The 15,052-nt window shown below is 35.8% G+C and overlaps 1 protein-coding gene across 1 annotated transcript; it reads left to right on the top strand.

The window, feature by feature from the left end:
* Positions 1-4,014: 4,014 nt before the first annotated feature.
* LOC131164121 (axial regulator YABBY 1-like) lies at positions 4,015-7,412 on the top strand. Its single transcript, XM_058121093.1, has 6 exons — positions 4,015-4,632; positions 4,882-5,046; positions 5,194-5,314; positions 6,393-6,441; positions 6,665-6,740; positions 6,916-7,412. The coding sequence occupies exons 1-6, from the start codon at positions 4,495-4,497 to the stop codon at positions 7,021-7,023; spliced, it is 657 nt and encodes a 218-aa protein (XP_057977076.1). The 5' UTR covers positions 4,015-4,494; the 3' UTR covers positions 7,024-7,412.
* The last annotated feature ends 7,640 nt before the right edge of the window (positions 7,413-15,052 follow it).

Genomic DNA, 15,052 nt, shown 5'->3' with positions numbered 1-15,052 from the left:
AAAAATTTGTGTATATAGAAGTGTTATAGAAGTATGAATTAACTTATCTGTGTTATGCTGTAAAACCTACGTCAGTAGATTTATTATGAACTCTGTTATATTATCTATATATGTCATAAAACATGCGTTAGTTGGGCTATAGTAAATTGCAATGATATATGTGTTAGCAATTCTATAAATGTGATTTATTTATATAAATGTCTTATTTAGGTAAGAATAATATAAGAAATATATACAAATAATTGGCACAAAAACTCATCTTTCGCACACTGATAATAATGTTTTCTGTCTTACTGAGAGGTTTCTTATCCCATCATAATATCAACTTTTCAGGGCCTTCTAAGGATGAGCCTAGTAGCTCCAAGGTGGGACTTAGACGATCTCGCCGAGGGTGAGTGTGGGCAGAATACCGTTTTGTTTATGGTAGATGTTTTTGGTCATTTTGGGGTGGACATATGTTTATTTGGGACTTGTAGATGTCAAGGATGGGTTAGTACTCAAGTAGTTATGGTAGTAGAAAGTACTTTGCTTCCGTTATTTATTAATTAAATTATGGACAGTGATACTTCGGACCCCACTAGTCCCTTAAAAAAATTTACAATTGTGGTTTTAGAGCTGCCATGCGATGTTAGCATCATTTTATATATGTATTCTATATAATGTGTATTTGGGGCGTTACACAAGGAATCAAGTGTATCATATTAGAACCAAGCATATTGATGTAAGGTTCCACAGCATATGGAAATTGATTACTTCAGGTGAACTTATACTTTAGAAGGTACACACATCTGAAAATGCAGCGAACATTTTGACAAAATCAGTTACTACTGAAAAGTTCAAACATTGCTTAGACTTACTTTATGTCTCCAAGTGCTAGAAGGGAGATGGACCTAACCTAATGTTCCAATATCAAAGTGGAGTATTAGGCTATGTTTTTTTTTTATTTCTCCTAGGGGGCATATACTTTGCTAAGGTGGAGATTTTTGTGTTTTGTGGCTCATATATATGAGTGGATGATTTTAAAAAAGGAAGAAAAGCATAGTAGAATCAGTATTGGGGGGAAATCATCAATGATTTGGCTCTAACCGTCGATGGTTTAGCTAAATATTCAGAAGACCTGCTCTCAGCTTTTATTCATTGAAGGTTCTGTCGACGATTGTTTGAACATGCATAAACAGTTTGGTTTCAGTAGCTTTCCGTAGTTTGGGCTCTAACCATCGATGGTTTGCAGAAACCGTCGATGGATTCACTTGGGAGACCAGTGTTGATTTCGAGTTTTGAATACGAACGTTGGTATGGTTGGGTGTTTGTAGGAAAACCTCCATGGTGTTTCTAAATACATCATTCTGGGTGCATTCTTATCGTAAGAAGATCATTGTATTGTGTCCTTTGACATCAAGATAGTGAAACTTTGTCGTTTGCTCCCGTTGATGTAGGCATTGCCGAACCACGTAATTCCTTGCATTATTGTTGTTTCTTTCAAATATATACACTGTGTGTGTGTGTGGGTTCCATATTTATTCTTCATTGATTGTTGCGTTTGATTTTCGCTGTTCAAAATTGAGTTTATTCACAACACATAGGAACTAATTTACTCTCCTTATTGGCGCATAATTTGGCTTACGCTACGGGTGTCCAAACCACCTAAGTTGTACCTCCTTTTTCTTATCTTTTATAGGAGTTGTGTTAAAGTTATGGCATATATGTTCATTCTTTAATTTATCTTTTAATGTCATACCACTTATCCATCTTAACAATCTCATGTCAACAACTTTTATTTTATTAGAAATGTTATTTATTTAATATCGAACATTCTGATTCATATATAGCATAGTGTAATAGTCTTGGATCCAATTGTGGTGAGGTATTATCCATTTTGGCCCACTGGCCTCACAAGTTTGTCCTATAAAAGGTGCCTATCATAATTAGAGCCTAAACCATCATAATAAGCTCATTGTCTCCCAATTACACAACCAATGTGCAACCGTGACATGCTCTCCCATCTAATCTCCGATGCCCTCGTTAGAGAGACATGCACCTTTGTGCTAGATCCACCTATGTGATAGTACCCACAATGTGGCCCTAATATCAACTATAATGGTCTTGGGCCCAATTATGATGAGGTATTGTCCACTTTGCCCCACTAGCCTTGAGAGTTTATCCCATAAAAGACGCCCCCATAATTGGAGTCCAAATCATCCTTATAAGCGTAAGATCTCCCTAGTACACATTCTTTATGGGACTATGACACATAACTAGTCTTATAGCCATCCTGTAGAACTTTCCTTTTAGTTTGCAAAAAAAGGATAATAAAATACACCTAATTTCAAATAGTGACCCTCAATAAAAATGTAAATAAAACACGAAATATCAACCCAAAGCAAAAAAAATTTAGCATATCCACTACAATCTCCCACTTATTTATTTTTGTAAATTATTTGTGTTTCTTGCAAGTGCATTTCTCCAAATGATTACATGCACTTTAGAACAATATTTTTTTTCATAAAAAACAACCTAATTTTTCTTTGTGTCAGACCTTTAAACTAAAAGCTTAGGATCGGCTCTAGAAATTATAAAAGAAGGTAGGGATTTTTTACCTCATCGGCTTGAGCTCTATCGTCTTTGTACTGCTGAGGGGCCGTTCACCACTGCTAGCTTGAGTTTGCAAGGGCATCGAGGGGCTGCCACTGGAAACCTAGGTTTGCAAGGGCATCGAGGAACCACCGGCACGGACTTCGGTCAACAAACTCATTGTTGAAGGAGACAATATTATGGCGCATTTGTGGGAGCAACAAATCGAGAGAGAAGAAGGAATTGGGAGGTCCTACGAATGTTGGCAAGGATTTTATTATGTTTTTTACGACAATGAAGAGTAGTTGTTAATAACTAAACCCTGGTTGTGAAAAAACACTTATTATTACCATTTCAAAAAATGGTAAAAAAAAAAAAAGAACTAAACAAAAAATGTTTGGGCTAAATTTTTGTAGTATTTTATGTTCTACATAAACAATCGTAAAAGATGCTTTCTCATACGCTTTCGATAAAGGGACGCAAGGAGGAAGCATAATATAATTAATATTTTTTTATCTATTATTTTTAATTTATAAGAACCATCTCAAATACCCTCTACTAATCAATATTGACCGTTTCTATAACGTTGTATTTATTGTACTGATTTTGGATAGTTTAAACAATCGTTGTAAAAGTGACTTTTTCTTGTTGGCCGTTTGTGCGTCACAAATAAATCTCTCCCAATAAATTCTTTCTCCTACAGTGTTTACCCTCAATAATAAGATGATAGATGATAAAAAGTTAAAACAAAGACAATCTAAAAATTTTTAAAAGTTCAAAAAATAAGTGTCACATTCGGAAACCTCTTCTGCATTGTATATAACCTAATACAGGGAGGGGTAGGAAAGGGAGGACGTACATGTAAACATGGCTTTTGCACTAAACTCCACTTGCACTGTTTTCTCAACACACCATCTTTAAGTTTGAAAACAACAGGTGAATGCGCGAAAGCTGTATCACCCCCATGCAAACGTCCCTTTCTCGCTCCTCTCCCCCACATCTGCCGCCTCCTCACGCTCTCCCCCCGTCTCCCTCTGCGTGTATGCCAACAAAACATTGGGAATGTCAACCACCACAAATGTTCTGTTCTCATACATGACACCATGTGCATGTGGTCGTAGACATATCTCCTTGACTTAATTTCTTCTATAGGACCTACTTTCTTTTTACGAGCCGGAAGAGGACTGGGTCGGGTCATTTGCACCCTTACCTGGCTTATCAAGTTCAAACTTCAAAGTGAGCCATACCTATACGATCCAGCACCGAGAAAGCCAGAGTAAGTCAAAAGCTTGTAGGTTGGCCCGAGTTTCTGCACCCATACCGTCTAATCAACTCGAAATGACCATTGCCTACCACATCCAACACCGAATAAGTAAAAAGTGTTTTCATCGATAGGCGCACCAAGGATTACATCTTGTAGTTTGTCATTTGCCCTTACTACTTACTTTGCACCCTCACACGCGAACAAATATATATGCCCTATATTATATATTTTATATAGATATATCACTCATATGCATGTACATGTATACATGTATATGCATGCACATCCATAGATGTACGATCTATAAACAGCTAGCAGGCCGCTAGCTTGCTAGCGCACCAGATGAATAGACCCATCTAGCTATAGCGGGAGAAGGGGGTCTTTGTCCTTGTCCCTCCCTCTGCCGTCTTATATCTACCAGACTGATAACCTTGCCCTTCACCATCCTCTCTCTCTCTCTCTCTCTCTCTCTTATGCATAAATTTCTACTTTCCCAGATTTGCTCCTATTTTCTCCTTTTATAACCGCTCGTAACCAATCAAAGAGAGCCAGATCCAAGGTGGTTGTTAGATTGTCAATCAATCAATCAATCAATCAATCAAATCAATCAGTCATCTTGCCAATCAAATTAAAGGAGAAAAGAAAAGAAGGAATCAAAGATGTCTACCTCTTCCGCTACTCCTTTGTCGCAGCAGCAGCAGCAGCATCAGCAGCTCCAGCAACAGCAGCTGGACCACCTCCCTCCCTCCGAACAGCTCTGCTATGTCCATTGCAACATCTGTGATACCATCCTCGCAGTATTACCCTCTCTCCCCACTCCATCTGTATCACCCACCGGGCACTACATAATTTTAATTTACACATTCTGCTGCTCATTCTCAACATGCCCTTCTCTCTTCAACTAACAAGCCACTCTTAGGATTTTTTTTTTTTTTTGTGGGACAATATTTTAGGGTTTCAAATTTTTGGAAACACCCTCTTTCGAATTTCATGTTTTTCTGAACAGCTTTTTTTGGGGTTTCTGTTAACTCACTCTCTAATGGCAGGTGAGTGTTCCTAGCACAAGTTTATTGAAGAGCAATACGGTTACAGTTCGATGCGGCCACTGTACCAATCTCCTGCCGGTGAACATGCCAGGGCTGCTGCCACCATCAGCTTATAATCAGCTTCACCAACTGGGTCACACTTTCTTCTCCCCATCTCATCTTCTGGTATATATAATTTTTTTTTTTGTTGACTAGGGTTTGATCTTGCAAAAAATTTCTAGGTTAGGTTTTGATTTATACATGTATGTTCTTGTTGGGGATAATTAAAATGTTAAATAATTTGATATGGGTTAATTGATGATTTCCTTGCAGGAAGAGATCTCAAACCCATCTCTGAACTTCTTGATGAATCAGATGAACCCAAATGACATTACCGTGTCCGCTCGAGGAGGAGGAACTGATGATCTTCCAAGACCACCACCTATTAACCGACGTGAGATTAATTTGTCCAATTACTCTTATGCCTGATCCATCTTAAAAGGCCATATAACTCGTGATTCATTTGGTTTTTTAGATTTATTCTCTAACTGTTCATCATCCAACTTTTCATTAGCAAAATAGCTCTAGGTTAAAAAGATTATTAAAAATAACTGCACTTATTTTCAACTTGTCATATGGCACTTGCACTTGGATTTTTCGCTTTTGATTTTTCCGCTTATGTTTTTTAACGGATATATATGCATGATTTAGAAGGTCTCCTGGTCGGGCGACAGGGGAGAAATAATTGATTATACATAGATTTGAACTAATTTAGAAGCCCAAAGCTCTTTTGGATGACTACAGATATGCCAACTATTTCTGTTCTAACTTCTTAATATACATAGAATCTTAAATTCTCATTTGGGAATGTGCAGTAGCTACTTTTTTTTTTATGTTAAGTAGCTAGTTTGCTTTCCATTGTTTCCCATACACCAGATTTAGATCTAAATCTTCAAAAAGAGGATTGTCTTTCGTTTCCTCAGCATATAATATTACACCATATATCGATTTAAAATTAAGGAATAAAAGTTATATATAGTCGTTCATGATCAATCAAGCTGAAAAGACTGCTTTAATTACATCATTGCTTTCTTTTCCTTTCTCTTCTGCTTTTTCTTTCTTCTTTGAACTGGACAACAAAACATTGCTTTGCCGTTTGGCTTTTCACGTCTTTTCTTTTGGGGTTAATTTCAATTCCCCTGCTGCATGGATGGCCTTGTCTCTTTTTCTTTTCTTTTTTTCTTTTTAATGTGCGTCTGTGTGTATGTGTGTGTGTGTGTGTGTCTGAGAGAGAGAGAGAGAGAGAGAGAGAGAGAGAGAGAGAGAAAGAGAGCTCTCCCCCGGAAATTTAGATAGCATAGAATCATTGTGAATCCCGCCTGTAAATATTGATATGGATGGGAAGGTAGAGTTTGGGTTTGTAATGATGATAAGTTATGGTAGCTAGCTAGGCAGAGAGGAAGATAATCCACAAAGGTCAGTACTCAGTAAAATGATTATAATGCGTGTCTGTTTGTGTGTGCATGTCCCAGCTCCGGAGAAGAGACAGAGAGTCCCCTCTGCATACAATCGCTTTATAAAGTGAGTAATGATATTACTATTCATTAATTATCCATAATGCACTCTTGTATATACATAATCTCTCTCTCTCTCTCTCTCTCTCTCTCTCTACGTATACTATTATTGTTATTTTTTTTTTTTTTTAAAATGTAGCAGCAGAGATTACAGAATTTGATAAATTTGGAGTAGCTACAATTGATGATTTTGACGTGTCTATATGGCGAATGTATATATATGAATACAGGGACGAGATCCAACGCATCAAGGCTGGAAATCCCGATATATCCCACAGAGAAGCTTTTAGTGCGGCTGCCAAGAATGTAAGCGACAAACTCATTTCCACTAAACTAAAAAATAATTATTTAAATTAATTTACGCTTTCTTCATCATCTCCTTATTCACACATTTGATCATTTTGCACCCTTAATTAATTTTGTGGGAGCTAGCTATGACTGAACTAATAATCTGCTCGTCTTGATTATGATGTTCTTTCAGTGGGCTCACTTTCCTCACATCCATTTTGGCCTCATGCCCGATCAGACGATGAAGAAGACTAACGTGCGCCAGCAGGTGCCCAATGCACCCTCCTCCATCTTCTCCTAGCTAGCTCCACGCACCTTAGACACAGCCCAGAATACTGAATCTGACATTTCTTCTCTGGTCTGTATTGGCCATTGCCTCTCCACGTGAGCAGGAAGGGGAGGACGCTCTCATGAAAGATGGCTTCCTAGCTTCAGCCAACATAGGTTTCACTCCTTAGTAGCTCCCCAGCTATGTGCAGTTCTTCTGGGTTCTCCTAGTTTGTTTCCTCTCTCAGTTTCTTGACAACCCTTCTGGCCTAGAGATGGTCGGAGGATCGATCTTTTGGTCGGATACTGTCTTAATTTCCTATGTATTGTGCATGTACTTTAAACTTTTTTAATTATCTGTCTATCTATTTTTTCTTAATATTTAATGGAAGACCCTACGCACCCTTTATGCTTGTCGCCAAATTTATCGGTTACCTAACCAAGCAGTTTGCTTCTCACTGCATTTATACTTCCTAATGCTAGTTCCTAGCTACGTGCCCTTCTTCTTTTCTTGTCATTTTAAGAATGTGGTTGGCATGATTCGTTCTAGCTACTAGCACTACCAATCTCTTTTAATTTAAGTTATTTTCTTTTTAGATGATAAACATATATTTCACAAATATTTGATTTGTTTAGATAAGATAGGTTGTTCTCTTAATAGTACTTTAAAGTTCAACGAGCTTACTGGCTTCATCATTTAACTACTAAATATTTTAATAAATTTGCTTGGATTACCTCCAATACAACTAAAAAATTTGAAGTAGTGATTCACTAAAAGATCCATGTAGATACTCCATTGCAAATCTCTGCCCTAATTTTTTTATTTTTTATTTTAAAAGAAAAAAAGGAAAATCGACATTGTTTCATATCTTTCACAATAAATTTCTCATCATCTCTTAAATCTCGTCTCACATGTGGTTAGATGTCAATTACCACACGACAAAGAATTCGATCCCCATTTAGATTTAGTTATTTAACAGTTGGGATTTAAATTTTTTCAAATGCCTTTGTAGGCATTTATAAATATTGTAGATGTCAAAATTTGATTTAATTAGTTAAAATAATTTAGTTTTATTTGGTTAATTATTTTGGTGAACCTAATAAATTTTAAAAATTGTCAACATTCATTAAGATCGAAAGGGGACCGTTGGGCCTTTAACACAAAAAATGTGGGCTTAATTCATTAAATATGATTAGTTAGCCCATGAGTCTAAATCCTACAAACCCAAACACACGCCAAAATGTAAGGGTTCTTAGGGTTACACTCAAACCTAATCCTTACCTGTAAATGCTCTCTATGTAGTCTCAATAAGAAGATATAAATAGAAGACTACATCTCAACTTATCCATGATCGTGTTGACTTCTTGAATCATATCCCTATTTTGAAACTAACAAAGCACCAGTGTCTTATTTGTGCATTGAGCTTGTACAGGTTTTTATTTTGGCATGCACATAAGACAAAAGTAAATGGAAGCCAGAAGCACTTAAAGAGCACATAACTGCTTGGCGTATTTCATGAAGAGAAGAGCAAACAAGAGAAGAAAACATTTATTCTTTATTGTATTTGCATTTTGTTAGATTTACTGTAATCCCAAGAGGGGGTGAATTGGTATTTTAAAATTTCTCCCCTAGGTCAATTAACCAGCAGTAGTATTATACAACCCTAGGGTCAATCTAGTGTAGATATAAAATAAATCAATATATATGCTGAAATTAAATTACACAAGTAAGCTAATTCAGCATGCAGTGGAAAACAAGTAAAGAGAGATAACGCCAGATATGTTATCGAGATTAGGCAAAAAGTGTCTACGTCCTCGCCTTGGCTCACAAGCACGAGAATTACACTAAAACTGACTTTACGGGTGGAGCGGCCCCAAAATATAACCAGGTCAAATTAACACAGGGCTGACCTCAACCTTTACAACCAATCCATCCGGGTTGGATTAATACCCCCTCAGGCTACACCTGGAATATAATCAAATCACAATATAAGATGTGTACGAAATATATGTTTCTCAACCAAGCAGATTTGTATCAGTATAATCAACACAATACAGTATGATAGGATATGATAAGCTTAATGTAGTCTCAATGTCTACTCTCAAAATAATGCTAGTAAAGGCGTGCCTTCTATTTAAACGCATAAGCCTCATCTTGTAATGCATTAGTCTTGGGAGTTGGGATTTGGTATTTTAGGTTGAATCTCAAGGTGTTGTACACATGCCCTGCCATCAGGTAATATACATTCTAAAATTGTGCAGGTGTGTGCTTGATTCTATCCATATATATGTTGAATTTTGTTAAAACTTTCTCAAAAATGAAATCATAAATGATTTTTCTAAAACTGTTTTTGAAAGGATGAATGAAAATCCTTTCGAGAATGTTGCACGCTTGAAAGGGAATACTTGCATGTTTCATTCTATTCATATATATGTTGAATTCTGTTGGGTTGCGAATATACTACTTGACACTAGTAGTTATATTGCTTGTTTAATTGTGCTACTTGGTTGCATGCGTAGTCTAGAATGCCTCCTGCATTTCGGATGCAGTGGATGTGAATTGCATGCTGGTAGTGGATATAAGTTTTCGTGTGCCTTGAACTGAATCATAAATTGCTTATTTGAACCTATCAGGTACAAGTTTTGTGGGAAAATGTCCAATTTACAAACAACATATTGCCAAAAATTTTGGTAGATTTTTTACCCAAATTAAATCCTTTTATAAAATGATTATGTTAAAATAAATGATAAACTACTTTTGAAAGGATGAGTGAAACCTAATTGAATATTAAATTTCATCTTAGCATAATCATCGAATAGTTAGAGGGGCTCAGCTCCATCTAGTATAGTTAGGTCCACAAACCTTAGGGATAATTTCTTGGAGTTTATTTTTATTTTCCTTTTTGAAACTATTCTTATTTGTTTGGAGATACTGGAACTGTATTGATTGTGCTGTTACGACTTGATTTATCTTTTCTGAAATATCATATATGCGTAGACAGACCCTAGGTTGTGTATTACTGTTGTTGCCTTGGCTAAACCTAGGAAGGACTTTTGTGATTTGCAGGTTTGGGAAATGTTCTATTTATAGATGGCATGCTGCCAAAAATTTGTTAAATTCAAAATGCTTTCTTAACCTCCTCACAAATAAATCTTCCGAACACTATAACTTAGCCACTTATGAACATTAAAACCCATTAAAGAATCAAAACTCGAAACCTCTTATATATTGAAAACTTTTTTAGTCAAACTCAAGTTAACAAATTGAATCTTAAGGACCAAAGACAAGCTCAAAAATCTCCAACAAACTATGACAAAAGGCAGTCTTAAAACCTTCTAAAAATCATCAGCAAAGTGTACATGAGAAACAGACTTCAAGCCTGGCAAACAACAAACTTTCCACAAGATCACAAGCCTCACACCTAATTAGCACTCTAATTAAAACATTTACCACCACAATGAACAAAAAATGAAATAACATACAACCATGAAGAAAACGGAAGATGTAAACTAAGATTCCACCACTATCATTGAGTAGAAGAAAAGCAAACCATAATCCATTTCTTCAATCTATAACCAAAGCTTTTTATGTCCATAACTGAATCCAAGAAAACCCAACTCAATCTATCACAAGCCTTCTCACAATCTAAGTAACAATTTCATGCACAACACAAGTCACATCAAGAATGCTTGAGAAGAAACCTTCTCTATACAAAACTAAAAAACCTTAGTCAAAATCTTGTCAACAGTAGTCACAAAACCAATAGGTTTGAAATTCCTTTATATATCCATCTGTCTTAGGCACTTATAAAAGTAGGACTCTTGGCTACATCATCATTAGCATGAAGCTCTGGTATAAGGGACAAAACCTTCGTATATCATCCTTGACACTTTCCCAACCTAGGATAAAGTCCATAACAAACCCATTAGGTCCAAGAGCTTCATCTCTCTAACTCAAAGGTACACTTTCATACCTTTGCAACTACAAAAGTGCTCTCTAACCACCATTTAGCTTCTTAGAAAGAAAATTCCATTCCAAACCTTTTATTCATAGGCTTAAAGCAATTTTCCTCAAAATCCAACCTTAAAAGAAATATTGCTTACCTCCTTTACAATAACTACAAATTGGACAAACTCACTATTCAAAATCCCCAACTCCCAAATTAGATTCATATGCTTCCTCAGATCAGCCACATGATGAAGGAGTTGCAAAAGGTTAAAATCCCAAGGGCAGGACAATCTCACCATTCTCAATCTCCAAATCCTAATCTACATATTCCTGGAAAAACAAATGACGCCAGCTTTGGATACTTTGTTAGGCAGCTTTAATCATAAAGATAGTAAAGGAGTGCATTCTTCAACTGCTAAAGCTATGTCAACTTGGTTGAAGGTGGAACAACGGTAGCAAGGGTCCCATTTATTAGTTACTATGATGTTGATTGGCTCCATAGATTTATACTAAAATGTTCTTGTAATGGTTGAGTTCTAATCCTAACTTTGAAAGTTTCACTCGTAACCCACACTTAAGCTAGTAGGGTTGTTAGTCATCACCCCTCACATGTTATCGACAGGAAAGCATTCAATCTTAATCTATGTATATGTATATATATCTTTGTGTGTATATATAGATATGTATATATGTATGTATGTATGTATCTATGGATATATGTATGTGTGTGTGTATATATATATATAAAGAGATCATAATGTTTCAAAGCTTACTTATATCTTCTTCTTTTTTCTTTTTCTTTTTTTTGTTTTCTACCACTTATATCTTTCAGACATAAATTGAATTAGTTGATTCGGCATTTCGTTCGGCTGCCTAGTCCCTTCACCAAAAAGGGTTTAAACAAATCACCCACTCTCTAGTCACCACTTAAAAAAATCACCCTAGCCTCTAATTACACAAATAGATTCTTCCGAGCCTCAACCCTCGCCTTGGCTCTCGCAAGCCTTCTCACCTTCACGACAACTCCTCGAAGGCCGCAATAACTTCTCGCGTCCCTCCTTTCACCTCTTTTCTCTTTAGATGATCACAAAAGAATGATCATCTCTTTAGCATCTTTTTAATTTTTCTCCAAGCCTTCCAATTGATCTTCAAGAAAGGGTTTACTGAGTGCCAGCTCTTTATTCTGCTCTCCGATTGTATATGCTCTTCTAGTGAAGTTTACTCATGAATGGAGAGCAGAATGGAGAGTTGGCGCTCAATAAACCCTTGCTTGAAGATCAATTGGAAGACTTGGAGAAAAAGTACAAAGACGTTAAAGAGACGATCATTCGTTTGCGATAGGATAACAGAGTAAAAAGCTATAGGGAAAAGAGGAGGAAGGAGGGATGTGAGATGTTATTGGAGCCTTCGAGGAGCTCTCATGAAGGTGAGAAAGAGGTTGTTGCTTATGTGAAGAATAAGTTGAATGATTCGGAGTTCTCGCAAAGGCGAGAGCTGAGGCGAGGGTTGAGGCTTGGAAGAAGCGGTTTGTGAAATTAAAGGCTAGGGTGATTTCTTCCTGGAAGAGGATACAACTTTGTTGATGAGTTTCAAGGTTAGTTGAATTGTGTTTTAACTTTTTCGTGGTAATATTTTCTTGATGGATGGTATTAGGTTATATGAATTGTATATTGAACTATTGGAATACATGCTTGTGTTGAACGACAACTGCATGACTAATGCAACATATTGTGAATTGCATGCTGGTAGTGAATTTCAATTGTTGCATGCTTGGAATCTTTTATTTTGTAAAAACAACCATGTTTCAAGTACAGGTTTTATGGGAAAATGTTCAATTTACAGACAGCATGCTGACGAAATTTTGTTAAAAGTTTTCCAAAAAAAAAAACCATTTACAAAGATAATTATGAGAAAATGAATGTTAAAATATTTTTGAAAGGATGAGTGAAAGTTAAACAAAAAGTCATTTCATTATGCCCTAAATTTGTATCTATTAACATAAATGATATATCATTTGCTTTTAGTTACGGATAAGCATTATTATTTGTCCACCACCAGGGATATTCTATTTTGAGAATGAGTTTAAGTGTTTACCTGCGTGGTTTGATGCATGCAACTATATATATTCATACATACAACATTCACGTTCATTTTAGTTATTCATTTAGGGTTGAAAATTATTATATGGCGGACTCTCTATATTTTTCTTCCTGATTATACTAAGCGCCAGCTCTCCATTTGTATACTAATTTTTTTTTTTTTATGATTCTTAATTTGTAGGATTCACGGTTGTTATAATATCAACACGATGTCATGCATGCACTATAGTCGTTGGATACAACTTTTGATTATTTCTTTGTAAATTTTATTGTTATTTGAACAAATGAAATTTCTATATTTTGCAATGGAAAATATAGTACGGGAATTGGTTGGTGCTGATAAAACAAGGGAAATTTTGCAACAGGTGCCGGCGGGTAAAAGTGGGCAGGATATTTTTTTGTGGAAGCCTGCCCCAGACGGTAATTTTTCTACAAAAACGGCTTGGGAGGCAATGAGGAGCAGAAGTGATAATTTTTTGTGGAATGACTGGTTTTGGCATTCTTTATTGCCCAAAAGAATCTCAATATGTTTATGGAGAGCCTAGTTTAGATGCTTGACTATAGATGATAGAATTCATACCAAAGGAATATCGATGGCTTCGGCTTGTGATTGCTGCGTTTAGAGAAGTCAGGAAAACATTGATCATATTCTTTCTTTAGGAGAGGTGGCTTCAGAGGCTTGGCGTCGGGCTAGTGTGACATTGGGGATTCCTTTCCAACGATCTCTTCCTTGGAAAAATAAAATGGCAAATTGGTTCCACTATGCAAAAAAATCATCTATTAAAGGTATTTTAATCAGGCTGATTCCATGTTTGATTACGTGGTGCCTCGAGAATTGAAGATGTAAAGCGAGAATGGAAGGAGTTTATCAAAGTGCAGATCAGATGTGGAGAAGTGTTTGATTCTGGGTTAGTTTTATTGCTGAGAGCACCATTTCTTTTCAAAAACTAAAGAAGTCGGACATTAAGATTTTGAATGAGTTTCAAATTAAGCATCAAGGAGTTTGTAATAGGCTTGGAAAAATTATTTCATGGGTTAAACCTCAAGTAGGGTGGATAAAACTTAATTTTGATGGGAGTTGTAGGGGCAATCCAGGTACTTCAGGAGGTGGAAGAATTATTCGGGATTGTCATGACATGGTAAAAGCGGCTTTTTCAAGTTATTTTGGCAATGGTACAAATAATAGTGCAGAATTAAAAACAATCAGGGAAGAAATTCATTTGTGTAAATGTTTGCATTATGTTAATGTGATTATTAAAAGTGACTTGCGAATTGTAGTTGATTGATTTCAGAAAGGTAGATGTACTTTGTGGTATCTTTGGGAATTTTGGGAGGAGCTCGTGGCAGAGTTAGAAGGAGTGAATGTCATGGTGATGCATCAATATAGGAAAGGCAATAGTGCGGCTAATTTTCTTGCTAAAGAAGGAGAAATATGAAACAATATAATCTACGAAAAATAATACCTTCTACTACGTTATCTGAAAGGTATCCTTCGGATGGATAGGTGGGATCTTATTTCCGTGCATCGTTAGTTCATCTCTAGAGTTTCGTTTGGTGTATTTTGTTGTTTTTATGTTTTTATCTCCTTTGTTAGTTATGTTTAATTTTGTTTGTCCTAATTTTGTTGGTTGGTTTTAACTTGTAACCACAGTATTCTTCCGCCAAAAGTGAGGGTTTATTAATAAATAAATGGAGGTGCCGCCCTCTTTTACAAAAAAAAAAAATTCAATATTTTAATTTTAATTTGTATAATGCATTTGCGTTTGAATTTTGAATGTTTTGAAAATTTTTTTTATCTGAACATATGTTATTTCTTTATTTTAATTGAATTTGTATTTGAATTCAAAATTTTGAATAATTTATGAATTTTGTAGTAATTATGGTTTCAGGTTATGTATGTGAAAATGTAATTACAGATTTTTATAGGAATTGATGATTAAAAAAATTAGTATTAATTTTTTTTTTAATTTTTTAATTATGAATGAAGGATTAAAATTCATCACTAATACCCTACT

This window comes from Malania oleifera, chromosome 9 (genome assembly GCF_029873635.1).
Source record: "Malania oleifera isolate guangnan ecotype guangnan chromosome 9, ASM2987363v1, whole genome shotgun sequence".
Taxonomy (NCBI): Eukaryota; Viridiplantae; Streptophyta; class Magnoliopsida; order Santalales; family Ximeniaceae; genus Malania; species Malania oleifera.
Note: the sequence above shows the minus strand (reverse complement) of the source record. Positions and strands in the feature narration are given on the sequence as shown.